Source organism: Lygodium microphyllum, chromosome 12, assembly GCF_053477565.2.
Source record: "Lygodium microphyllum isolate KBCC chromosome 12, Lygodium_microphyllum_v1.1.10, whole genome shotgun sequence".
Taxonomy (NCBI): Eukaryota; Viridiplantae; Streptophyta; class Polypodiopsida; order Schizaeales; family Lygodiaceae; genus Lygodium; species Lygodium microphyllum.
Genome location: NC_141146.1, coordinates 10,666,616 through 10,694,086, shown reverse-complemented (window position 1 = coordinate 10,694,086; position 27,471 = coordinate 10,666,616). Strand labels below are relative to the sequence as shown.

The 27,471-nt window shown below is 41.7% G+C and overlaps 1 protein-coding gene across 2 annotated transcripts in view; it reads right to left on the bottom strand.

The window, feature by feature from the left end:
* Positions 1-1,181: 1,181 nt before the first annotated feature.
* The window catches only part of LOC148027447 (polyadenylate-binding protein-interacting protein 8-like), a 28,920-nt gene continuing 2,630 nt past the window's right edge, over positions 1,182-27,471 (bottom strand). For both annotated transcript variants that reach the window (XM_087689134.1, XM_087689135.1), the window contains exons 9-10: positions 2,124-2,185; positions 1,182-1,779 (exon numbers count right to left, since the gene is read on the bottom strand). In XM_087689134.1, coding sequence (XP_087545260.1) covers positions 1,722-1,779; positions 2,124-2,185 — 120 coding nt within the window. In that variant the 3' untranslated portion in view covers positions 1,182-1,721. The remainder of the gene's footprint in view (positions 1,780-2,123; positions 2,186-27,471) is intronic.

Here is a 27,471-nt window from a genome sequence, read left to right as displayed (position 1 = left end):
CTGCACGACCTGTAATAATCCATTTTGAATGGATCAGACATTCTTCATGGGCATTTATAACAAGTCAGCCTGTCCTTGGTCAGTTGCTTATTGGTAGGCTGCTCCAACCGATGCCTCCATGTCATTTCCTGGCCATCATTCCAACCATCATCATTCTCACTGATCTCCCTCAATTCTTCTGCCCTCAATCCAATGCCCTCACTAACATAACTCCGCAGTATAGAAGGGCTGATTGTGCAGCCTTATATTAGTGTTTTTGGTGTTTCATGTCTATTTTATCTCCTCTCCCCGTTTCCTACTCCTGTTGCACACTCTTACAACAACCACCTGAAGACACAAGGAATTGCCATAACTAAATTGTAACCTATATGTATTTCCTTGGCATGATTTGCATCAAGCCCTCAAAGCCAAGTTCTAACAGAAACAAGCTAACATCTTATACCAGTAGCTTTATCATTTCCATACCAAAATAATGCACTGTCTCCTCCATGTTCTCTTCCGACGGAATTCCAAATGGGTATGCACTATAATGCTCTTTTTTCAACTGCTGGCAAATGCTAACAAATGGAAGTAACAGAGTTGAGCATGCAAATTGTTGTTTGGCTAATGTTAGCCCTTCAAGGCTGTGTCATGTTCACTCCTAGGACAGAATTATTAACTGCATATATATTTCAATCTTTTCACTGTGACAGTTACTTTCAAACAATAAACTTCGAAGGCTCAAGACAGAAGGCAATAGAAATAGATCGTCAGTTTCTTAGAAACAACATTTTGCCACACTATCTGAACATGCACGCTCAATGAGCAACATCCAGCATTGACTAATAGTATATTGGCTACTTTGCCACCCATGAGACGCAAACAATAAGTATCTCGGTTACTACATATATTGATGAGCTCCACTGCATTCTTTAAGCTTTCCAACATCTGTGTCAGGCTCATACAGAGACTTTAATAAACTACTAAATCTGAAGAGGCAAAACAGACACCCCATATTGTCCTAATCCTGCCCCCACTCCCAAAATGTGCATTGCATCGAGTCCATAAAGTTCTCCCAGAACAACCCAATCTTATCAAGCAAAGAAAAGTATATTTCAACATGAAACATCCATTATTACTTGCATGATACACATTGCACAAGATGAAGTGTAGCATAACTCTAAAACACTAGCTACTCAGCCTTAGAAGGATATCAAAGCATGTTGAATAAATATCAATGCCCTCTGGCAATGTGGATGAATATCCATTATTATGCAAACACTAACCAGAGCTCTTCCTGCAGATACAGAAGCACAAAAACATGTTGTACCTGTGGTAGCAGGTGCTTACCAGTCCTGGCAACCACCCCCAAATCAGCCTGAGCAAGTAAACACAGCTGAGGCAGGTAGCAACTGTCAGTTAAGTACATTACCACTCGCAATGAGTGTACAAAGATCCGAGAGCTCTGGTAGTAAATGAATTAGTGGACTCACAACCAACTCAAAAAAGCAAGGGGATAACTGAGATGACAATCCTGCTAAATGCTGCAATTTTAGGCAAATGCAGTTCTGCCTCTCTACTCTCAATGCCAACTTGAAGTAGTACACCTAATCCCCACAGTATAATGTGACTGAAAACACCTCAAAGTTGGAAGGATTGGCAAATTTGGGTGAGAACCTTCAACAGGCCCTGCAAGCCGAAGATGCTGATGTAGTTTCAAGTGTTACTTGAATATGAGAAGACTACATGAAAGGAGAACGTGGGGAGCAAGGTCTGACAGGAGTCTTTGAGGGGCTGACTCTGTACAAACAGAAGAGAAACATACATTAGTTACTGTCCAAATTTCTCAGCAGTATAGTGAAATATCAAGACAGGTCATTCTTGGTCAGTTATTTTCAAGTATTTCGGTTTCAAGAGTAATTCAATGACTATAAATGCATTTACAGCCTCAGCTTTGCGAGATGCATTACTAAATTTGCACAAGGTAAGCTGCTCCACTTAGCAATCCAGCCATAACTAGAATGCCTTTCAGAGTCCTATAAACATTTGCATTGACGTGCAAGAAAGAAGTTTAATTTGGGCACCCATATTATCACATTCCTTGCAATAGTAAGGTTGCCCCCCCTTACAGCCCAATACCTTACCTGATTGGCAGAGATCCTAATATAGCACCACTGCAGTTCAAAGCCGCCATGGCACTCTCTGCCTGCAAAAGAAAGACCCTCATGAGACAGAGGAACTGCTTAAAAGTTTCTTGGAGCTTACAAATTCTTTGAACACCAAGGCCAGCTAAGCTCACTACAGAAAGCTAGACAGAGCAGCTCCAATTTAGTCATTGCAACACAAACAGTAGCTATGATATCAAATATGTCCCAGGACAATCAACTGTACTATCCAGCAAATGAAAATCCATACAAGATAGGTTTCTACAATGCCATGTCTTGCATGTAAACTTGTTCTGTACAATTTATTAATGTAAAGAGGATGAGTACACTTAAAACATGATTTAATGAAATGGCAGCAGGCACCTCATCTAAAAAAGAGGAGAGAGATTTTTAAATCAGGAAATGCTTCATCAGAGGGAAGATCATCCTGGGGTACTGAGACTTAGCTACTCATAATTATCTTCCCAAATTGCCTATAGAATGAGTAATTCACTTTCTTTATCTGCACTCTCATTTGCTTTTTGTTACAATGCCCAAATGCAAACATCAGACATGGAGACATATTCAGAAGGATAGCCTATCTAGGCAGAAAGCTTGTCAGTTGGAGCAAGAGAGAGATTGGAAGAGATTATTCAGACAGCAGGCCAAGGCAGGTATCTTAACTAGGCAGAGAGCTCAAAATTTTCAAAATTGATGGAACAGATAGGAGAAAAGGAAGATTCCATAAAAACACGTCCCTCTTCTTTAAGAGCTTTTATGCATAGTGATATGCAAGAGTTTTTTCCTTCTATTTCATACTATATGGGCAAATCATGTTGAGATATTTGCAATCACACCTAATGTAGCCTCTTTGTATGAGGCAGTTTGGGCTGAAGACATGCAGGCTGCAGGAATCCCATATGCACAGAGAGGGAAAACTACTACCCATCTAGCAACTATATTGTACTTGACTACCACTTTTACACATATATATGATGAATACAATATCATAATGTTTTTCCATCTCAGTTAGTCTCTTGGTCATTGTCAGTCTCATACTCAAGATTGTGTTTATGAGTCCAAGCTTTCATCTTGGAACCTAATTCACTTGAGTAGCAGTTGGTCAAGTCTTGTCTATGTCATCATGAGCTTAATCTTCGTCTTCCATCTGCCATAGCCATGCTCTAGATGCGCGTCTTTTTAACATAGTATCAGAGCCCAATCGGACATGGCTCAACTCGGCTTAACTCTTCTTTGCTCTCTCAATCCCTCTCCAGCTCAGTCCAAGCTCAGGTTGAGTATCTAACTTCATCTCCTCAGTTGAATCATCACTCTCTCTACCTGGCAGCCATAGCCAGCTTGCACTAACCTGTCTTGGAGCTTCTTGATCTCCTTCTACATGCTATATTTCCTCATGCTTTCTTCTACAAAAATCCTCCCTAACCCAGGGCGCCAGTGCCTATTACCATAGACCCCAACATTGGTGAGCCTTGATCCCGGCATTGTCGAAATTTGCAGCCGCTGCCTGTTTTGCGCCATATTCTGGTTGTACAGTTTGTGCTGCCTCTGCGTGCTGTGATCTGGTCCGTGTCCATAGGGAAATTGAAGCTCATTACCCAAGTTTCTTTCCCATCAAGTCTTGTGCAAAATGGTGACATCCACGAGCTGCACAAGCTGAAAAACCAGGCGCCAAAAATCCTAAACTCAAAACCTCCATAGCCAACTTCTCAAAAGCTTCAATTTTCATCATTTTCTCTCTCCTGCCACTCAAACAAAGCTTCTGCCACTTTGATCTAAGCAAACACTTGCCCATCAAATCAGTAAGGAGTGGAGATATTGAAGGCTTGGAAAATTTGGAAGACCTCAAGCAATAGCATAAATACCAAAGCTTCTTTCTCTGCTTCATTCTTCCTCCATCTCGCAAGGCAAGTATTGTCACTCTCATCTGAGTATTTACTCAGTGTTCAACAAGATTTTACTAGCAAGGAGGGGACTCAAGCAACGGGTTCATCATCAACATCAACATCACAAGCAACGGGTTCATCAACATCAACATCAACATCAAAAATCAAAAGTTTAAATTTGCTAGTATCTCTTGATACTTACATAGTGCTTTTTGGCAATAGTATCTCTAGTGTCTTTTGACACATTAAGTTTCAACTCTTTTTGCTGGTCAGAAAATCAGAGATGTGGACTGTTTTTCAATGACAAACTTGAAGTTTTTCATGAAGATAACATCCATGCTTCCATGTGAAGAACTTGAAGACATGCCTGCTACCTTAGAGATAGTGCAAGTTTTTGAAGACGTTTCTTCTATCTTAAAGACCATGCAAAGCTCAGAGATTGTATCTTTGCTTGAGGGGGACCATAAAGAAAAGAACCAGATGACTAATGCAAGAAAATTCCATGGAAATGATGACATGAAGGAAAGATCAATGCAAGCAAAGCAGTGGAAGAAAATAAGAAAAAGAAAAAGACGAAGATCAACCATGAAGACACTGAAGCTGCAAGCAAAGTGAAGAACAAATACAACATCAAAAAGAGCAAGCTGGACTACACCGACAAGAAGACCTACAATAAATTGAAGATCTATGCGAAAAGAAATGCTGAAAACTGCAAGGGCCTGCCGGTCCTTGACCCAATTTTTAACTAGACCTTTTTAGCCTTGTATTGCCTAGTCCTAATGCTTCGGACATAAACTTGTAAACTCCTCATATAGCCTTGTACTACAGCCTCTGTACACTTTGTGAGGCCCCTGTTACACCCTGTGGATGACCATCATATTGTGGTATCCACACTTAGCCTTTTCTGCAATAGCCTCTAGTGTTTTGCCATGTTTATGGTGTGCCCACACTTTGCAGGTGTTGCTCACACTAAAGCCTCTACACACTTTGTACTTTTTGGTTGTGATTGAGGAGGAATGTTGAGATATTTGCAATCACACCTAATGTAGCCTCTTTGTATGAGGCAGTTTGGGCTGAAGACATTCAGGCTGCGGGAATCCCATATGCACAGAGAGGGAAAACTGCTACCCATCCAGCAACTATAAAGCATTGTACTTGACTACCACTTTTACACATATATATGATGAATACAATATCATGATGTTTTTGTTAGCAGATATTAGTCAGCTCATGGTGTGAGTCTGTGTTAGAGGCTGGGCATTTTATGCAGTATTTTATGGCACATTTTAGTGGCCATTTATGATGTATTATTTAGCATTTGTTGCTGGCCGACCAGCATTAAATGCTGGCCGACTGCATTTTATGCTCCCCACTTTTTGTGGCTATTTATAGGGCTCCTCCTCCACAGTCTTTTGGTGCTTCAGCCATCAATGGAGATCCTTCTGGGAGAGAGGAGCCGGTGCTGAGGAGCCCACGCAGCCAGTGACTCACCGTTGTATGCTGCTGTCTCGTGTTCGATATGGATTCCATTTCCCGAGCATACATCTGAGTTCTCATCTGTCTACTGTGTTCATTCTTTCTTCTGTCTTGTGTTTCAGCATTTATTTCAGCATATTCTTTACGCTTCCATTGCTGCACCACTTCTGACATGGTATCAGATTTCAGGCTGCAACCTATTTGTGCTGTGTTTTCTTGCTGATTTCAGGATTTACACCCTTCTTGCTGATCAGGCAGCTGTCCTTCCTGCTGGCGACTGCTGATTTGCTGCTGGCGACAGTGTTTCAGCATTTGCGTTTTGCGTTTTTCTGGACAGATTTGCGTTTACTGCTGTTCCACTCTTTGCTGCCCGTGTTTCCTTCATCAAACTGCTGGCAACAGTCTTTAACCCCTGTTTCTTCAGTTTGCAGCCTGCGTTTTGCTGTTTACAGCATTATTTTTGCCTGTTTTTCTGATTATTCAGGCCGTTTTTGCTGTTTTTGACAGTTTTAACCTGATTTTTTCACTTTGTGCAGCAGCTTTTGACTTATTTTGGTCAGCCTTTGGGTTATATTGCATGTGAACTCACTATTTTTGGTGTTTTTGGTTGCGTTTTGGCTGTGCTCACTCTCCAAACGACCTTCTTTTCTTCTACTTCTCTTTTCTACCTCCTCCAGATGGACCCTCCGTGCACCTCAAGTGAAGATAAGTTACATGGCCCTGATTATCTCACATGGAGTGCTGTCATGAAAGCTTGGTTTGTGCAGAAGCGGCTATGGTACATCGTCTGTGGAGCTCTTGCTCGACCTCTCCGTCCTTTTCCTCTTCCTGAAGACTTTGATGAGGACAACCATGAGGAAGCGGTGCTCACATGGGACTCGGACGATGCCCGTGCTTACTCGGCGTTGCTTCGGTGTATTTCTAAAGCGGTCTTATCGGCGGTTACCTCCTGTAGGACATCTCCTGAAGTATGGCAGAAGTTGCAGCAGATGTACGAGGCACCTTCCACCATGCGGGCCGTCACACTTTATGGCCAGCTCCAGCAGATGAAGTTTGAGCCGAAAGATACTATTCAGTCTTTTCTTCTTCGTGTTACGCAGGTACAGGACCAGCTTCGGCACATGCAATCTGCTCTTCCCGAGGTGCATCTTGTCGGGACGGTCCTCTACAAGCTCCCCCCGGAGTTTGATGGAGTGGCCAATGCTTTGCGGGCGCAGACATCATCGACTCCTGTCAGTTTTACACATATAACCTCGATGCTTCTTGAGCATGAGGCATCCTTGAGATTACAGGGGCGGCTTCCGGCACATTATGGAGGTGAGGCTTATGTAGCTTCCGAGAGGGGTGACGGGAAGAAGAAGTCGAAAGCCCAGTGTTATCACTGTGGCAAGAAGGAACATTTGCGGAAGGACTGCAAGAAGTTAGCGGCTTCCAGAAAGGAGCAGCAGAAGACGAAGCAGGATGCTGACTCTACCGATGAGTCCTCTCCTTCATCAGACTCCGACTCCGATCCTCCGACCAAGGAGAAGTCCAAGGCGCGGAAGGAGTCCTCTTCTTCGGATCGCGGGAAGGGCTTGGTGGCCCCTTCCTCGGCTGCTTTCTAGTGGTGGTGATGCGGTCATCCCTCACGACTCCTGCCAGAGAGGGAGTGTGAGCGGGTGTTGGTGGGGCTGCAGTGCCTCATCTATATTTTGATACCGATGCACAGGTTCCAGAGAGGGACGTCCCTGACGCATCGACGGTATCTGGCAGTGAAATCCTAGAGACTGAAGTTGATTTCTGGGTTCATGATGAGCTGTTCTTCTTGACAGAGAGCGAGAGGCTTTCGTCTCGAGCTCACATGAGGGGACACTTTGGTGGTTTGGCCAAAGGCGGGGAATCCATGGTCACATGTTCAGAGACATGTTTGGCAGATTGGCTTTGTATGTCCTGAGTGACATAGGTGACATTACACAGAGAGCTGCTATGAGTCTTCTCTATTTTCAGGTGTTGTTGGTATGATCGACATCGACATCAGATACTCTCCGAGGCTTCTTGGTGGTGGGCTGGCCACTCACCGCTTGGACATCCATGGTCCTTCTGGTGTTTCTTTGTTGTGTAGTTTATGATTCTCCATCATTGTACTATTTCATTGTATCCGATCACACATGATCTGAGAGAGGGTGTTAGCAGATATTAGTCAGCTCATGGTGTGAGTCTGTGTTAGAGACTGGGCATTTTATGCAGTATTTTATGGCACATTTTAGTGGCCATTTATGATGTATTATTTAGCATTTGTTGCTGGCCGACTGCATTTTATGCTCCCCACTTTTTGTGGCTATTTATAGGGCTCCTCCTCCACAGTCTTTTGGTGCTTCAGCCATCAGTGGAGATCCTTCTGGGAGAGAGGAGCCGGTGCTGAGGAGCCCACGCAGCCAGTGACTCACCGTTGTATGCTGCTGTCTCGTGTTCGATATGGATTCCATTTCCCGAGCATACATCTGAGTTCTCATCTGTCTACTGTGTTCATTCTTTCTTCTGTCTTGTGTTTCAGCATTTATTTCAGTATATTCTTTACGCTTCCATTGCTGCACCACTTCTGACAGTTTTTCCATCTCAATTAGTGTCTTGGTCATTATCAATCTCATACTCAAGATTGTGTTTATGAGTCCAAGCTTTCATCTTGGAACCTAATTCATTGTCATGAGCTTAATCTTCATCTTCCACCTGCCATAGCCATGCTCTAGATCCGCGTCTTTTTAACAAATCAATTGAATTCCCTCGTGTTTCAATTGTACGCCACTCTGTTAGCATTCCTTGCATTTCATGTTGGTCATCTTCTGGTTGTGAGCTACATCACTTTGACGGAGACATTGGAGCTCTGCCAGCCCATGCATTTCAGACTTCAATTTCTAGCCTTGCATTTCGGTTTTAGTGTGTTTCAATCCATTCACACAGGCAAACAATGATCCAGCTATTTTGCATTTCCATTTGTACCACTTTAGCGGTTGCATTCACATTGGAGCAAGTAACATTATTACCAGGTCAGACTGCACTTATGGCAGCCACCTGGGCTCGTTGCCCAAACGACGGCTCGTGCATCTACTATTTTGGCTCTTGCAAGCACCGTCATTGGCCCATGTATCAGATTGACATAAATTCTGCCTTCCTACGTCTTACAAAAGGAGATTTATGTTGATCAACCTCCAAGTTTCACGGTGTCTAGAAAGAAGAACCATGTCTATCGCTTGTGCAAAAGCCTCTTTACAACCTAATGCAACCTTCCAAGGCTTGATACTAACGTATTGACAAGTTCTTTCTTCGGAGTGGTTTCCGCCAATCAGAGCACAACCCTAACCTCTACCATTATTGGATGGTCCTAGGTGAGTCTTAGTCGTTCTTTATCTGGATGATCTGATCATGTTAGGTAGCCACGCAGAAGATGGACTGTACACATGACATATTGCACCAAGAGTTTGATATGATGGACTTCAATACCCTCCATTTCTTCCTTAGATAGGAGATCTATTAGTTTGCACAAGGTATCTTTATTTTTGTATACAGGTATATCTATGAGCTAAGCCCATTTCATGCCCCATGGACCTTGAATCCAAGTTATCTATTGCACATGATCCTCTACTAGATGCTACCACTTAGAAGTGCCTTGTTGGCTTCCTCATCTATTTCATACAAGGACAGATATCTATTATGTGGTGGCACTCTTATATTCTTTCATGAAGACTCCATTGCAAGATCACTAAAGAGTTGCACTGCAAGTTCTACACTATCTATAGTGGACTCAATCCCACACAATCGTGTAGGGAGAGGAAGCAACTCTTATTGGGTTGGGGATAGGTAAGGGACCACTTGGGGTTGCGATTGGCCTAGCCAATTAAATTGTGGATGGGGACACCTAATGAGCAAAGTCAAAAGAGCTAAAATTAATTTTCAAATTTAATCAAATGGCCAAAAATTCCCCAAAAATGGGATTAGAAGGCTGCCACTTGGCAACAATACCCATGAAATGGGAGAGAAGGGGGCTCGAAGACACTCATTCAATGCATTCAGCTTGTAGCAGAGAGAGAGAGAGAGAGAAAGAAGGTGAAACCAACCTTCCTTCCGTGGATGGATGATAATTCCCTAATTACAACTTAGTTGTAGTGACGGGTTAGGCACGGAGATCTAGACAGACAATCATTCTGCGCAATGAGAGACAAAGAGAGTGAGAGCGAGCAGAGTAGAGAGTGAGCATGTTTTTAGGTGCAATTACGAGAGTACCTTTAGGTTTTTAGATAGACATATATGTGTAAGTACAAGTCCTAAGGGTATGTTCACACCCGAGCACATTTAGAAGGCACGAGGCCTTTATTCCCAACAACCTCCCACCTAAAAACAATGTGCCTTAAGAGGAGAAAATAATCAGCCAAGTCTAGGTATGTACAAAGCTGAAATACATATATCTATCCAACTCCCATCATTTGTCGGCAATGAGCAAACCGCTCTGTTGGAAGACCCTTCGTGAGAAGGTCTGCAGGGTTATCATCTGTATGCACTTTGACAAGCTAAATGCTCTTCCTATCAAGTATATCTCTAATGAAGTGGTACTTCACCTATATGTGCTTTGTCTTTGCATGAAAGACAGGATTCCATGCTAGCATGATAGCACTCTGACTATCACAATGGAAAACATGTAACTCTGAGATGCTAAGCTCTCCCACCAGACGTGAAAGCCATAAAGCCTCCTTGCATGCCTCAATGGCAGCCACATACTCTGTCAATGTAGCAGACAATGCAACACACTTTTGTAGCCTGGAGATCCAAGAGACTGCTCCTCCTGTGAAAGTAAACACATACCCAGAAGTGGACTTCCTACAATCTGCATGACCAGCATAGTCTGCATCCGTAAAGCCAACAACAGATACCTTCTGCTTTCCAAAGCAAATGCGCAACTCCTTTGTGCCTTTGAGGTATCTCATAATACATTTCACTACATCCCAATGCTTCTTGCCAAGGGTTGCCATGTATCTGCTAACCACTCCCACTGCAAAGGCAATGTCAGGACGTGTAGCAACCATAGCATACATCAAACTGCCAACAGCTGAAGCATATGGTATCTTGGCCATTTCAGCATTCTCATCATCAATGTAGGGCTTTCCTCTGCACTAAGTTTCACATATGGAGGCAATGGAACCCCAATTGTTTTTCCCCCCTCCATGATGCTGCAAAACTTTGGAGATATACTCCTGCTGAGATAGATAGAGTAAGCCTTTCGATTTATCTCTGAGTATTCGCATGCCAAGAATGTAATTTGCATCACCAAGATCCTTCATGTCAAAGCTGCCATGAAGACTTTGCTTTAATGAATCCAAGGCATAAGTATCCCTGCCAACAATCAGCATGTCATCAACATACAAAACCAAGATAATCAGGCTGCCATCTGCTGCCTTCTTAGTGTACAAGCAGTGATCCACTTGACTTCTATGAAAGCCTTGGGACTACATGAATATATCAAACTTATAATACCATTCTCTTGGTGCTTGTTTCAGCCCATACAAACTCCTTTTGAGTTTACATACCATTTTTTCTTTCCCTTGTTCAACAAACCCTTCAAGCTGCTGCATATATATGTCTTCATGCACATCACCATGTAAAAACGCAGTCTTTACATCCATCTGTATGAGCTCCATATCCTCAACTGCAACCAAGCCCAAAATGGTTCTCAAGATAGTCATCTTGACTATAAGAGAGAAAATCTCATTAAAGTCGATTCCATGCTCTTGCTTGTACCCCTTTGCAACCAATCTTCCTTTGTACTTTGGTGAGAAACCAAAAGTGACCATCTTGTAAATCCATTTGCATGGAAGGGTTTTCTACCCTTCATGCAACTGCACCAAGTCCTAAGTGTCATTTTTTTCAAGAGGTTCCATCTCTGACAACATGGCTTTATACCATTTCTTGCTGTCCTATCTGTCCATTGCTTCCTTGAAGCAAGACGGTACACCATAGTCTGTCAACATGACATAATCAGCCACATTGTTTGCACCAGGAACAAATCTGTCAAGTTGTCTAGTAGCCCTAGACAATCTCCTAACCCAATGGTCATTGTTTGCTGGCTATTTCTACAAATTTCCATTTTCAGCATGCTGTCCTAGCATTTCAGCCTGCAAATCAGCATCAACAGCTTGCTATCCTAGCTGTTCCTGCACATGTAATGGCTCATTTTCATGGTCAATAGCTGGCTGATCATTTCCTACATTTACAGGTTCATTTACAGCAGGTATTTGCTATTGTACAGCGGGCACATTTTGCTGTCCAAAAGGTATTTATTCCCAGCATACAACCCTACGAACCTCCTCAGTCTTTTCGGGCTGTTTGTGCATATGATCTTCCCGGAAGATAGCGTCATTGCTGCGTACTACTTTCCTTTTCTCGGGATCCCACAATTTATACCCCATTTTACCCTCGTCACCATATCCTAGGAAAATGCATTTACAGAAGCTCTATGGTTGAGCGTGCAAGCTCATTTAACTCATCCCAATGATCCTGTTCCATGTCAACCGGCTTTGCCCCTTTGGTTTTGATCAGCTTTGCCTTCTTCTTTTGCAACAGGATATTGTAGCACTGCTTTTGCCAAACTGCAAAGTTATGTGCGCCTTCAAGCTTCTTTATGTGCATCAGATTACTGCTGTCATTGCTGCCAGCCATGATTTTCAGCCCAAATGTGACCAAAAAACCAGCAAATGCAGGCCCAAATTGTTACCCAAGTGACCAAGGTACAAACAAGTACCAATCAACAATAAATGACCACGCAGAAGCACAGATTTCAGATCTGTAATTAAATTTTCAGAAGTAATCATGTGCTACAGCATTATCCAACTAATTACAGCGGTTCCAAGGGCATATGCATCACATTACATGAGAAATCCCAAAATTTCAGCTGCAATTTCTGTTATACATGTACCCACGGGCACGAAATATGACACGAATGGTCAAAAGTCCCAAAATTTTGTGCTCAAAGCATCAGTTGCACATCTGCATTTTCTCTATCATGCATAGAACAGGCCAATTTTGCCAAAATAGAGAAATTTTAGCAAAACCCCCAAATTTTACCAAGTGTTGATGTCCAAATTGTGTGGAATTCAACCTGCATGTACATAAACTGAATAAATGCTGCACAAATTTTGCCCAAACTGCAAAAGCCCCAAATTGAACGGGGTCCAATGTGCCTCAATGTCAAGAAATTGGGTAAATTTCAGCCCAATTTGTGCATGTACATGAAAAGCCCCAAATGTCGGGGACAAAATGTCACAAATTCCTGCAATTTCTGAGACAGATTTGCTTGTCCAGCACTAAATTCCCCAAATCTGGGAAAAGCCCCAAATTTCTGGATTGCACGAAAATTGGAAGCTGTGCCTCCACGCATGAACGCTCTCGGTAGGGAAACTTTGAAGAAGAAAAAAAAACGTCGAACGGTGGGTCAACAGACCCGCCGTGCAGGTCGCCGCCAGGTATCCGTGTCGCATCACATGACGCTGACGACACTTGCTTGCCTGCTCGCGACGACACCTGCTCACCCAGTCCCTCACGCCGCTTGTCGCCCAGTCGCACACCAACAGCTGTCGAGCGACAAGTGCTGCTGCCCATTGCTGATTGCACGTTTGCTAACGCCCATTGAAGCCCTCTCGAGCACATCGCAGCCTGTCCTGTCCGTTGCCCGCTGCCTGGTCCTGGTCGCATGCAGTTCTTTTGTGACCCCCGTCAACTTGCAGCAGTTGTCGCCGAACGTCTTGACTTGCGTGCAGCCCTGGAATTGTCCCCTAGTTCTGCCCGACTGCTACTCGTCTCCTGTCTGCCGATTCATACACTCAACAGCTGTACACGAGCTGCCTTTGACCTCAAAAAGCGTGCACTCTATGCTCTCTGATACCAGTTTGTAGTGACAGGTTAGGCATGGAGATCTAGACAGACAGTCGTTCTGCGCAGTGAGAGACAGAGAGAGAGAGAGCGAGCAGAGTAGAGAGTCAGCACGTTTTTAGATACAATTACGAGAGAGTACCTTTAGATTTTTAGATAGATATATATGTGTAAGTACAAGTGCTAAGGGTGTGTTCACACCCGAGCACATTTAAAAGGCACGAGGCCTTTATTCCCAACATTAGTTACAGCAAATACAATTATTACAAAACTGAGAAATGCAAAATAACTTACAATCTTGAACAATGAACACCTTGTTGGCCCCAAAATTGGCATCCCTTTCGATATTTCTTTAACTTAATTGATGAAGAAGTTGATGTACAATGGGATTCTCCCAGTCCCTTTCGGTATTCCAACTCCCCTTGCTGTCCAAAATGACTAGCAAGTCTTCAATCTGATTTGCCCCTTAATTCAAGCAATCAATTGGCCTTAACCTGCTTTGATGGAAATAGAAAATGCCCCCAAATTCATTGATTTGTTGGTCCCTCCACCTGAATTTGACTGAAAACAGCTTCAGCCATGTTGAATCCAAGTCTTGGAGCTTCTAATTTCTCACATGTTTCCCGAGGCTGGTGCTAAACTCTAATTTCTACTGCCACAAATTAGAGTTTATAGCAGAGAAATCTGAAATTTCTCAGCCTCTGGTGATCTCAATGTTGTAATCTTTGGAGCAAGGTTGTGGAAAGGTTGGGAGATGAGAGAGAATGCTGAGGAGAGAGAAAATTCGGACTTTCTTCGTGAAGAACTAAAGAAAATCAATTATTTACTACTGCTACCCTATCTCAACAGCTTGTAGATGCAAAGAACTGAAGAAAATCAATCATTTACTACTGCTGCCATGTCTATAGATATTGTCACCTACTATTGATTGGTCTTCTCCTGCCCTTGGCTACCTCAAGAGGTCCTCCAATGGCTGCAAATCAGACCAGCAACATCTCCTCCCTCTCTCTTGCAAGCTAAGTGCACTAAAATGCCCCTCTCCAACCTCTAAAGACGTTTTTCAGTCTTGCATGGGCAATTTTTGTCAAGTGGCAACCTTCCCAAATGGTTTTTTCAACATTATCCATAGTTAAATATTAATTTTTTATCTTTAAATACTAAAAATTAATCTAATAATTATTTTTATGGTCAAAAAAATAATCCAACTGGCCAAATTATTAAATTGGCTAGGCAACTTCCATTCCCAAATGCCTTTATGCCATCTTTGACCATCAAATTGGTATTAGGTACCATTAAACGTCACTTCTCTAATGTCACCAACTGACATTTATGGCCAAATGAATGACCTAGGCCAACAACTGGCACCAAATACCACCAAATACTTGTGCGACATAACTTATAGCAACTTTTGCCTTTAACATCCCACGACTTCCTCATCCTCATGTTCTCGAACTCGTAAATTTACTTTAACCCTAGTTACACCTCACATGTGCAACATTTACTTAACCATGTGATTAAAAAATAATCCACATGTTAAGTGAAGTTTTAAAAATACATGTCCTCATGGCAAAAAAACAATCATTTTTGCATGCAACCATAGCCAAGGGCCAATTAGGATCAGGTAACAACAGTTTGGTGACTCTCAGAGATTGCAACTGAAAGCTGGTGATAGCATTTTAGAGGTGCCAAGCAGCGGGCAATTGCATTTATTGCAGGTTAGAGCAGGCAACAATCAGTTTTGAGGCTTTTCCCATGTGGAAACTCTAATTTCTCTCTCATATCAGCATTCTCTCACATTCTCTAGCCTATTCTTTGAGTATCTCAGCATTTCTCAGTCAATTGAAGGTGTTCTCAGTCAAATTTGATGGACAACATTGAGATTTCTACTATAAATCCCAATTTATAGCAGAAATTAGGGTTTAACAACCACCTTGGGACCCGTGCCAACAAATTGGAGACATAGTACAATGAAATCAGCAGCTGGAATTCGAGGAATTCCCAATAATTTCAAATGCCAACCCATCCCTAATTTGTGGCGGCATTTGGCCCGTTTATACAAGTCCTAGGTGAAGATCAAGGGGCAAATTGCCCGGAAGACTTGTTGATCTATTGATCGGTTGTGATAACAAGGGGCTTTTGGATCAGCAGAGGGGATTATGAAATCTCAATTGTACTCCATCCAATAGCAATACAAATTAAAGAAATACCACAAGGAACGCCAATTTTGGGGCCAACAAAGTGTCCAATGTCCAAGAATGATATGGTAAAGTGTGCATTTCAATTTATGGTGATTTATTGATTATTGCAATTGAGTGCTTGAATTGGATTTCATCAACCTCTTCGAGAAGGGCTGGTGTCATTATCTTTGACAGAGGCCAAGTACCCTACCCTTTGCTCTACCGCTTAGGAGACGATATGGCTCCACCATATGTTGGCAGAGATTGGCCTTCCACAAACAGGACCTATAGTGCTATGGATGAATAACCACAATGCCCTTGCTTTTGCCGAAGAAGCCAGTGTTTCATGCCCTACAAAACACATTGAGGTCTAATACCATCATATTCGAGAGCACATTGAGGAATCTAAGCTAAGGTGGTCAACTAGTCAACTGTCCTACAAAGGGCAATGGAGTAAATCTTTTCACAAAGCCTCCATCTCAAGCTTCCATGCTCCATCACATAAGATTATTGGGACTTCAACCACTCCCCAAGATCTAAGAGGGGGTGTTAGCATTCTTTGCATTTCATGTTGGTCATCTCTTGGCTATGAGCTAAGACTGTTAATAGTCGAGTGTCTAGCACAATCATCTCTTGCATGTGAGCCTTACTTTGATTTAGACTGGGACATTAGGAGCTCTAACACTCAATCTATCATGTGTTTTAATAGAGGAGGCAGCTTCTTCTAGAGCATACATTTCTTCTTCGGTTGCATTTAAGAGTATTCGCACTGGCTGGTTATTTTCCAATTCAATGCATTTCTTTCTCAATGGGTCTCGATTGTGTTTACACTGGCCAAAATTGTTAGAATTTGCCAATTCTAAGCAATGCCCAATGTAATTTGTGGTGTGTGGACACTTAACACTGTCAAAGTGTGGTGTGTCTAGGACTTTAAATGTGGTGACACTAGGCTTTAGAGTTAAGTCAATCCAACTCTCGTTAGGGTGTGGGAGTTTGGTTAGGTCAACTGTAGACCTTGGTTCTACTTTGTACTTTCATTCTTTGCCGTGAAATCCTGAGCTCACATTATCTATTGTTCATTCATTTTCTCTCGTTTCTCTCTCCTCCATAGCCAACCAACTGCTTCTCACATTTGGTATCAAAGCCACACACACGGGTTCCGCCTCATCACCATCAACTGGTGCCACCTGCTCGTGGTCCATATTGTTCGCAGATTAGTCAGCTCATGGTTGAGTCTGGACTTGCGGTGCAGCAAGCTGGGCACAGAGATTATTTAGGCATTTTATTTGTCATTATTTATTATGGTTTAGGCATTATTTGCAGCCAGTCAACTAGCATTTAATGCTGGCCGACTAGTCATATTTTGGGCATTTATTTGTCCTATATATTGTCTAGCTCCCTCCTCATTCATTCATTCATCACTGGACAGTCCTTGGAGAGAGGGAGCAGGTGCCAGTGTCTCCACAGTCGGTGACTCACATTGTATCTGTATTGTCTCATGTCTTGGTATATGGATTCCATTTCCCGAGTATACATCCGAGTTCTCATTTGTATTGTGTTATCTTTTTCTTTTCTTTTGTCTTGTGTTCAGCAGTTTATTTCAGCATGTTGTTTATGCTTCCATTGCTGCACCACTTTTGACACATGTTGCAAACAACTCCACTCAGCTCTTGCAGAGGAGGAGCTGCTGTGAACTCTCTACACGTCAGCTCAGCTGCAGGTACAGCCAGCTCAGCCACCACCCAGCTTGCTGCCTTGTGAGCCATTGAGCTCTAGCCGACCTGCAAAATAATGATAAAATAATGCGTGTGGCACAGTAAACTGCTGATTGCTGCATACTAATGCAGATCGCCTCTTGTCTAGTGTGAACAGACTCTCTAGCCATTGAAAAAAAATGCAGTGCAAAGGCCTAGAAACTATCCTATAGCAATGTTAACACACCTAAAACCAACTGAAAAAGAAATGCATGCTCTAAATAGAGCTTCCTCCTCTGTCAAAACACATGACATGACTATCTGATTGAATGTTAGAACTCCGAAAGTCCCCATCCGACTCGGACTAAGGCTCACAAGCAAGAGATGATTGTGCAAGACACGCATGACTACTAACACCTCTCTCACATGGTATCCATCACCTACTCACTACAAGCAAGTTACATGTCTTTGCAAGCTTCTTCCTCCCTCGCCATAGCTGCATTTACAGCCTGCGTCCCTTCACCCTGCTTCTACAACTGTTCGCCCATCCTCTCCACCCCTTCGCCCTACTGTTTCCACCCTGCTTTCACCTTTTCTCAGCATCAGTCATCTTTCCTAACCCTTCTGCAGTCCTCTCTGTTTGAGACTGCTGCTGCGCACTATTTCTGCCCTGGCTATGTCTGGACAGACCTGCAATTTGCTGCTCAACAACTGTTGGTCATCTTGTGAAGGATAGAAATGCTGCAGTTTGATGCTCTAACTGCATGGTGGACCTCTGACAAAGATTGGAGATCTGCATTTTTCTGTTGAAACAGCTGTGGGATGCTGTATTCCTGCTATGGAGGGCCGCTGATTGCTGCATTTTTACTCTAGACAGCAGTTAAAGACTAAAGACTTTGTGTTTGGAGGTCCACTATCCTCCAATTCTCTAATGCTTCACTCTTCTACACTTTGAATGTATTTTTCTGACATTTCTCAGCCTTGATCTATTTGGAACCTCTCCATCTTTTACCACCTCTTCTCTGTCCCCTTCAGTGACCATGAGGTCTCAACCTCATTTCTCTCTTCTTGGACCAATAGTGCATGTATCTTTTCTCCCCAACCTATCTGAGGCTAAAAATTTGGATGGCTCCAACTACTCCTTATGAAGGTGAAGGCCCGACGACACATATGAGATGTGGATGTTTGGCTCTCGACCTATTTCCCACCCAATTCCTACACCCAATAATGGTGATTCTCGGGTCAATGCTAGAGCTTTGACACTGTTTTGCCTGAATTGCATTGACAATGTATTGGTTCATGTACTAGAACTTTAGACTACAGCACAAGTGTCACAAGGATGTGTATTTTTAATGCTTAGCTTTGGCATTATTAAGTTGTGCACATGTGAACTCCAAAGTCGATTAATTGATTGTGAATATTTTAGTGGCCCAAGAGATTAGTAGGTGACATTAGCAAAAATTGTACAAAGTTATGCCACAAGTACTTGTGGGTGCATGGTGTTAGTTTGGATCTTGGCCATTAATTGGGCATTAATTGGGCCATTAAATGTCCAATTGTGACATAAGGAAAATTGAATGTCCAATGGGGGTTACCACAATTAATGAGCATGGGTATGAACCACTTCTCGGGCAGGATCAAATGGTTAATTAATTCGTTTTTAGAAATTAATTTCTGAAAATTAAATAATTGAAGTAAAAAATCAAGTGGCAAAACAAGCTAACACTTGTCAAAACTTCCCATGCAAACTAGAGGAGGGTTGTTTGGAGCTAGCTAAGGGTTATTGGAGCATCGAGAGTCTCAAGTGGAAGAAGCTCCTACTAGATGAGCTTTGAGAAAGGCAACAAATGATCACATAGTGCGATACAACAATGGCAACAGATTTCCTTCTCCACCTCAATGAGAGGTGATAGTAGAAGAGGAGGACTCGTCAATCATAGTGAGTTTTGCCCCCCCTTTTGAAGCCATTTTCAGCTTGGAGTTGCAGGTACACCTTCATCTCATTTAGGGTAGTATGGGACACTATCAATAGAAGAGGCATGCGCAAGGACACATGTTGCAAATGGTGGGTATGATAACAAGGTATGTTTCTTGTTCAGTACTCGTGCTTGGGTTTTGGGTTAAGGTGATGCTTGTGCACAAGGATTTTTTATGGTTTTGATTAGCAGAGTCCAAGGAGCTGCCACTCCACGGACCACAACTATGGCAAACCATCATTGGAAGCTAAATTCTTGTAGCCCATTTATGCATCAAAACTTTCATTAACAATGATTTTTGTTGATTTAGTATTTAATTTTAATGTTGCCATTACTTCTAATGTTAATGTGCATTAAGTGTTATTTCGATTTTTAACATTTAATTTTTACATTAATACTATTATTATTTATCATCTTAACACTATTTAATGATAAACTCATTTTACTATCAATGTTATCTTGATGTTACAAAGAGAGAATGACTTTGAATCAGTCTAAAGTAGGGGAAACTTATAGGTCATTTCTCCAACAACGCCCTATCTATCTCTCAATTTGAATAGCAAGTACTCTCGTAACTTACCCTTCTATCTCGATCTACATCTCCTCTCTTACCATCACAACTTCCCACAATGTCTCTCCTTTCAATGCACCCATTCCTACTGAGGACCCAAACACACGCACAGGCTACATCATGAAGCATCTCCTTCCTCTAAATTTAATGGAGATTTGTCACTTGTGGCAATTCTCCAAACTTAGATTAAGGGCATGCATGTAGTGTAGAAACTACAACTCTACACAATACCCGACTGATCAAATTGGTCGTGTCTGATATGTGAAGGATCACTAAGATCAAATGATACTAGGATCTTTCAATTCAACAATGCCATCAACTTATGGACATCCGACTTATGAGCCTTGACTATGTATTTGTCATTCTTAGCATGCCATGGTCCTTTAATAAATATTCATCTTTGTCCATTGACTACAAAAATCATGCACTTTCTTTTAAGCTTGATTGTCATTTTCATATAATCAAGGGTCGTTTACCCTCCAAGATCACTGAAAATAATGTACATATGATTTCAACATTAGAATTTAATAGATGTTTTTTTATCAAAGTGTTACTACATATATTTATTTTATTGAGAAGTCCAATCATCTGATTCGCAATGTAATTCAACTTCTTTTAATAGTAATCCTAATGTGATTCAAATGTGAGTATTTGAATATGATATTACATGAGTATGCTAACGTCTTTCCATCCAAACTAGTGATGGACTTCTGCCGTCTCACAGAATCTTAAACCGTAAGTTTAAGACGTTGCCCAGTAGCCATCCCGTTTCTTAGCAACCTTATAGATTTAGCCCAAAAAAGAAAAACAAGATAGCTAGGCAACTGCAAGTCTACCTAGCTAAGAGTTTTATTGAGCCGAGTAAATCGCCATGGGGTGCCATCTGTCCTTCTTGCTAGAAATAAGAATGGCATGATGCACTTCTATGCTCTTAATATGCTAACCATTAAGAATAAATATTTGTTACCTAGGATGAATGACCTTATAGATCGGCTTTGTGATGCCTGATATTTCACCAAAATTGATATTATGTCTAATTACTATCAAATACAGACAACTTCGAAGGATGTCCCAAAAACTACATTTTGAACACAGAATGGATATTACCAATTTTAGGTCCCACCTTTTGGATTGATCAATGCTTCCACAACTTTCCAAGAGATGATAAATGACTTATTTCATTCATATCTCAAAAAGTGGATTGTCATTTTTCTTGACAATGTCCTTATTTATAGTAAGTCGTTGAAGGAGCATGCAAAATATTTGAGCATTGTCTTACATCCTTTAAGAAGAAAGTAACTGTTTGTGAAACTATCCTAGTGCAAATCTTTTCATACAAAGCTATACTATATCTTAGTCACGACATCTCAATTGATGACATTCAAATTGATCTTGAAACGATTAGAGTACTACTTACTTGGTCTATTCTGAAGATCATAAGACAAGTAAAATCTTTTTTAGATTTTACTGAATTTTTTCCAAAGTTTGTAAAGAACTATACTCATATTGCTAAACCCTTGACACATTTACTTAACGATATACAAAGCAAAAAAAAGCACACTAATCCGTCAGTTGTTTGGACCAGTGAGCTTAATCAATGTTTTGAAACATTAAAACACCTAGTTGCTACTACACTGATGTTATAGATTATCAATCAAAGTTTCAAATAAACCTTTTGAAGTTCATACGAATACAAGTGCTTATGCTTTAGGTGTTGTTCTTTATCAAGATAGACCTCAAACGCCCAAACACATCACTCCACTCAAGCGCTTAAACCAAAGTTGTCTCCCTACATAGTAGGGATTTGACCCATGCGGTATGGTAGGATATATAATAGTATAATTTCACATGAAAAAATATGATATTTTTTGCCATACTACCCAACCTCCTTTTTTTTAAGTATCAACCTTCTCTCTTTTTTTTTCGTAATGATCGACTCTCTCTCTCTCTCTCTCTCTCTCTCTCTCTCTCTCTCTCTCTCTCTCACACACACACACATTTATATTATCACGTATATATGACGTATCCAATCCCATCTATGTACTTGTAACTTGTAAATTGTAGCACATTATGCAAGAGCCATACTATAATAGCATTGCTATTTAGACTTTACACATTTATTCTATCATCTTTAGTCCAAAATACACAACATGATTTTTTTCCATATTAATATCATATCGTATCTTATAAAATCTTAAGGTACCATTTAGTACCATATTTTATTGTACATTACAATATCTGGCTTTAATACCTAGCAACTATGGCTTAAAGTATGGCATCATTATTTATATGGCATCCAATTTATTATTTGGATGGACCGCCGTTCATTAAAATATATTTGTGATCAGCCCAATCTCCGAGGCCACAAGGTGAGATGGAAGAAGCTTATGCAAGAGTTTTACTTTGGGATTCATTATAGAAAGGGTGCAACTAAAATGATTGTTGATGCTCTTAGTCAAATTCTTGAAGTTAATGCCTTATCCTTCTCCAAAATCTTGACTAATTTCTATCTTCCTCTCAAAGGGCATGGCCAAAATGATCTTCACTTTGGTAAGATAAGGCAACAAGTTCAAGAGGGATCTAGTCACTAGAGAAGATTTAGCAGCCCAAACACCCAAAAGCTGGCTACTAAGAGAAAGATGATAGAAAAGTATTTCATTCATAATGAATTGTTTTTTAAACAAGGCAAAGTGTATGTGTCCGATGAACATGATATTCGCAAGAAATTTTTATATGAGTATCACGATGCGCCAAGTATTGGACACCCTAGACTTTAACCTTGGTTACTTGCTACTTTATTTCACTGCATATTAAGACTATGGTTAAGTCTTGTGTGTAGGACTGCCCACAATGTCAACTTAACAAAGCTAAACAACACAGATAAACACAGATGTTGCATCCTTTACAAATTCCCGATAGAAAGTGGAGTAGCATTTCTATGGGTTTTGCAGTAGAATTTCCCCGAAGGAATCGAGGTCATCACACAATCTGGGTTATGATCGATCAATTGAGGAAAATGGCTCAATTTATTTCTACAAAGATAACCATGAAAAGCCACGAGTTGATCGGTCTCTTTGTTGAACATCTTTATAGACTTTATGATTTGCCTAAAGAAATAGTCAATGATCGAGATCATACGTTCACTTGTCATTCCTAGCAAACGATTTTCCAAAAACTGAAAACTCGATTATTCATGTCATCCTCAGAACATCATGAAACCAATGGACAGACCGAAAGGACAAATCAAACCATGGAGAATATGCTCTGAGTATATATCTCTTACAGACAATCTGATTGGGAGTGTTAATCTTTCTCAGATTGAGTTTGCTTATAACAATGCTAGAGAAACTCAGAAACACAAGAAGAACACGATGATGATACATTAAATCATGCTATGAGAAAAAAAGCCAATACAACAAAGCTAAAGCTCAAAAGATGATTGCATTGTCATGTCTGAATCAAGCAACACCACCTATGGAAATCTACACAGAGAAGAGAGTAAAATGCAGTCCTCTGGGCAATGAGTTATCGAAGTAATCACCAGAAGTTGAAGGATAATTGTCAAGGGAGAGGACCGCACTTCTCAAATGCCATCAGAGATGAAGAAGATGATCACCAGCTATGGAGGGAACGGACCACTGTCCTCAAATGCCGGGGAGTGGCCTAGGAAGCAAAATGCAAATCCCAGGGTGCGTCCGAGCTATCAAACGCAAGAAAACAGCTCAAATACAGACACCAAGTGGAGTATGATTATGGCAAATGTAGAGGAAGTTCCCAAGCTACAAAACACAAATACATGGGGTGTGTCGAACTAAAGCAAAGGGTGAGAAGGCAATCACCAAATGCACAATGCTGTAACTAGGTGCTAGGAGTTGACACCTGGCAGAGGAAAGGCCTCAAGATGCAAAATGCAGGTGATAGCAAGTAGCCAGGCTGTGATGGGAGCTAACACCAGCCGAGGGAAAGCATCTGAATGCAACAAACACAAAGAAGAGGATGACGCCAACTAATAAAGACTGATGCCTAATTAGGAAAAGCTGACACCTGATCAGGGAAGACAACACCAAGCTGAGTGGAAGAAGGCCACTAACTGTGATGTCCTCTAATAAGGGTGTGGGCAGAGATGGCATGAGGAGAGAAGAGTGTTAGAGTGACAGAAGATGAGGGGTGAAGAATGACTAAAGTGGTGTAAGAATAAATGAAGTGATTGCCTATTTAAAGGCATCAGTTGTCTAGGGTGGCACAACACTATGTGGGCGCCCGCGAAAAAAGTGACCAAAATGTGGACACCAGCCCTTTTTGGGGCTGTCAATATGAAACCCTAAATGAAGTGTGTAAACCGAAGAAGTGGTTCAACAATCACAATAATGGTAAATGGGCATAAGTCAGTTCAAAGCTAGTTCTTGGGTAGGGTCAAATGGTCATAAATTAGCCCTCAATAGTTCTCAGCCATTTCCAGCTTGGGGTGAAGAGCAATTGCAGAAATTACTGCTAAAACCCTAATTTACAGTAAAAATTAGGGTTTCTACAACCACTACCAAATCTGTGCCTAATTATTGAAGACCCAAAACTTGGAGTAGCAGCTCAAGGCAAGATATTTGCAGCAAAACCAAGGAGTGGCCCATTCTCAAATTCTTGTGGCCCACATGCAAGAGATTGTGACCCAAAGCAACCTATGCCCAAATCGTTGTACTATCAAGGGGCAAATTGTGCCCAAGCAGTGCTGGTCATTTAAGACAGCCCATTTGAAGAGGAATCAATCTACATCTCTTTCTACTTCAAATTAGAACAATTCAGCTAAAGAAATACTGCAAGGGGTGCCAGTTGTTGGGGCTGATTGGATGTCAATTGTCCAAGATTAAGTGATATGTATATTTTCATATTTGTGTATTTAATGCTTGCTGTAATTTGAGTTAAATCAAAGTTTATACCATCCTTCCCAAGAAAGAAGGCTAGTTTCACCTCCTACCTCTGTCCTGTCGCACTATACGATCAGTTGTTTCGGCTCTCAGTCCATCCAACGGGGGGGGGCTCCTTCCTTCCTCAGCCTCTAAATGCTGGAATGACCCTCCACCAGTCCCCCAAACAGCCTTCTCTCAGTTTGCATGAGTAATTTTGACAAGCGGCACCCCTATCCCACTACACGATCATGTTGTCACCTCTCTCAGAGCTCATTAGACAGCAGCTCCCTCCTCCCTCAGCCTCTAAATTCTGAAAGAACCTCCGCCAGCCCCAGCCTTTTCTCAGTTTGCATGGGTGATTTTGACTAGTGGCAGCCTCTTTTGCCACTTGGCAGCCTTCTAATTGTGATTTCCAGCTTTAATTAATTAATTTTCAGAATTTAAATTCTGAAAATTAATTACTTGTCCATTTTGGCCTTGCCCAAGAACTCACTAGTGCCCATTCACAATTAATGTGCTAGGCCCCATAGGACATTTAATGGTCCCAACATTAATTGGCCTTAGATTTATTAGTTAATGCTGAGCCCCACAATGTTGCCACCATTGAACATTTAAGGGCCTAGACCCCAAACTAACACCAAGTAACCACAAGCACCTATCTAGCATAACTTTGTACAACTTTTGCCAATGTCACCCACTGTTCACTTGGGTTAGTTAGGCCATCATGGTGACCTAACTGACTTGTACTTCATGTGTGCACCTCACATGTGCACAACTTAATAATGGCAAAGCTAAGCATTAAAAATACACATCCTCATGATAGTGAGTCTGATGTCCGTTCACTTTATGTTCTATGTTGCAAGTGCGGCTTGTGTCATGTCTCGTATGCAGGTTGGATCAGTTGGCTGATCCAAGGATGTGAAAGCAAGGGTCTCAACAGCAAAGAAAACAAATGGAGAAACCAACCGTCCAAGAAGTTAAAACACAAAACTTTTAGGCAGCAAAGTGCCACCCCTGACTAAGTTGAAAAATACAGCACTGGCTTGAATCAAAACACGACAGATTGTGGCTGAAAATGCAGCAGTGGTCACCAAGGATGAGTACAAATGCAGTGCAATAACCACCAACATCAAAATAAGAAAAAATGCAGGAAGCAGAAAAAGGATGAAGTTTCGAGCAGATTCACACGATGATCTAAATGCGTCCGCCAATGATCTATGCATATACCAAAAGGCTGTAATGTTGGTGAAAATTTAAGTCCAGTTATCACCCTGTACAACAAAATTGGGAATGGAATGCATCAACAGGGCTGACCCACCAAAACAAAGATGACACTGATTCTAGAGATAACAATACAGAATGCAGCTGTGAGGGATGAAAACACAACAGTTCTCAGGCTTATAAAACAAAAATGCTGCCGTCAATGACAGCAAAAAGACATGAAAAGCCCGTGAGATTAAACAAAGTGAAGATACCATGTTAAAATGACAAAGAAAAGCTGAACGCAAAGCACTAAGTGTGCACACTGCATAGACCACCAAAAGACAAGGTGCCATAAGAATCTACCTCAAAAAGGAATGGGCAGCCATAAAGCAACCACAAGACTCGAGTAATGAATGAACTTCAATGAGTACCTGATGAAGAGCAGTGCTCCTCGTGCCCCTTGCTAAGTCAATGACAGGACCACAAGCAAGAGATGGCCATAATGCTAACACATTCTTCCAGTGTCCATGGACAGTTGCTGCTAGCATGGAATGCTCAAATTAGGAGTCAAACTTCCTTTTGCTTGACAGGAAGGTCGAGTTACCCAAGTGTAGGGCAAAACACAGTGTTGATCTGACTCATGCAGTCCAGTGTCCATGGACAGTTGCTGCTAGCATGGAATGCTCAAATTAGGGGTCAAACTTCCTTTTGCTTGACAGGAAGGTCGAGTTACCCAAGTGTAGGGCAAAAAGCAGTGTTGATCTGACTCGTGCAGTAAGGCCCACCACCATACTTGGTTAGCTTTGCCTTGTGCAGATGGCCATAATGCTAACACATTCTTCCAGTGTCCATGGACAGTTGCTGCTGGCATGGAATGCTCGAATTAGGGGTCAAACTTCCTTTTGCTTGACAGGAAGGTCGAGTTACCCAAGTGTAGGGCAGAAAGCAGTATTGATCTGACTCATGCAGTAAAGGCCCACCACCGTACTTGGTTAGCTTTGCCTTGTGCAGAGGAATCGTTTAAGGACCTTTACACTGTGGACTTTAGAAACATATATGGCCGATTCTCTTCACCAAACCTGTACACTCATTTCGAGAAGTAAGAATCAGCCCATTGGTCATATCATGGGATCAACTAGACATCCCTGAGCCATGTGTGAGAAGCCCAGTGGTTAGGCCAAGCAGTTTTATGTGGGTCTCAATGGATGGGGCCTTGTTCCAGCCTGACGTGTTAAACTAAAAAGCCATTTGTTTGAAACCCAGACAACAACACATCTAGAAGAGGTAAACATTTGTGACCTGATCATTTTGCTGTGAATTCAGGGATTGAGTTCATGAGTTGGATTGCTTTGTACATCCACATTGGTGTGTCCAGACGACTTGCAAGACAAGATGTAACTGGAAAGAGCATTTGTATCCCAAGTTGCTCTTAACAACACTTTATACCTGCTTCACACATACTACTACTACTACTCAGATTTGCCTCCACTTATAGGTGAATCATTTCATTCATGCTACCTATCTGTTCCAGAGAGTGCTCTAAACCTGATCCA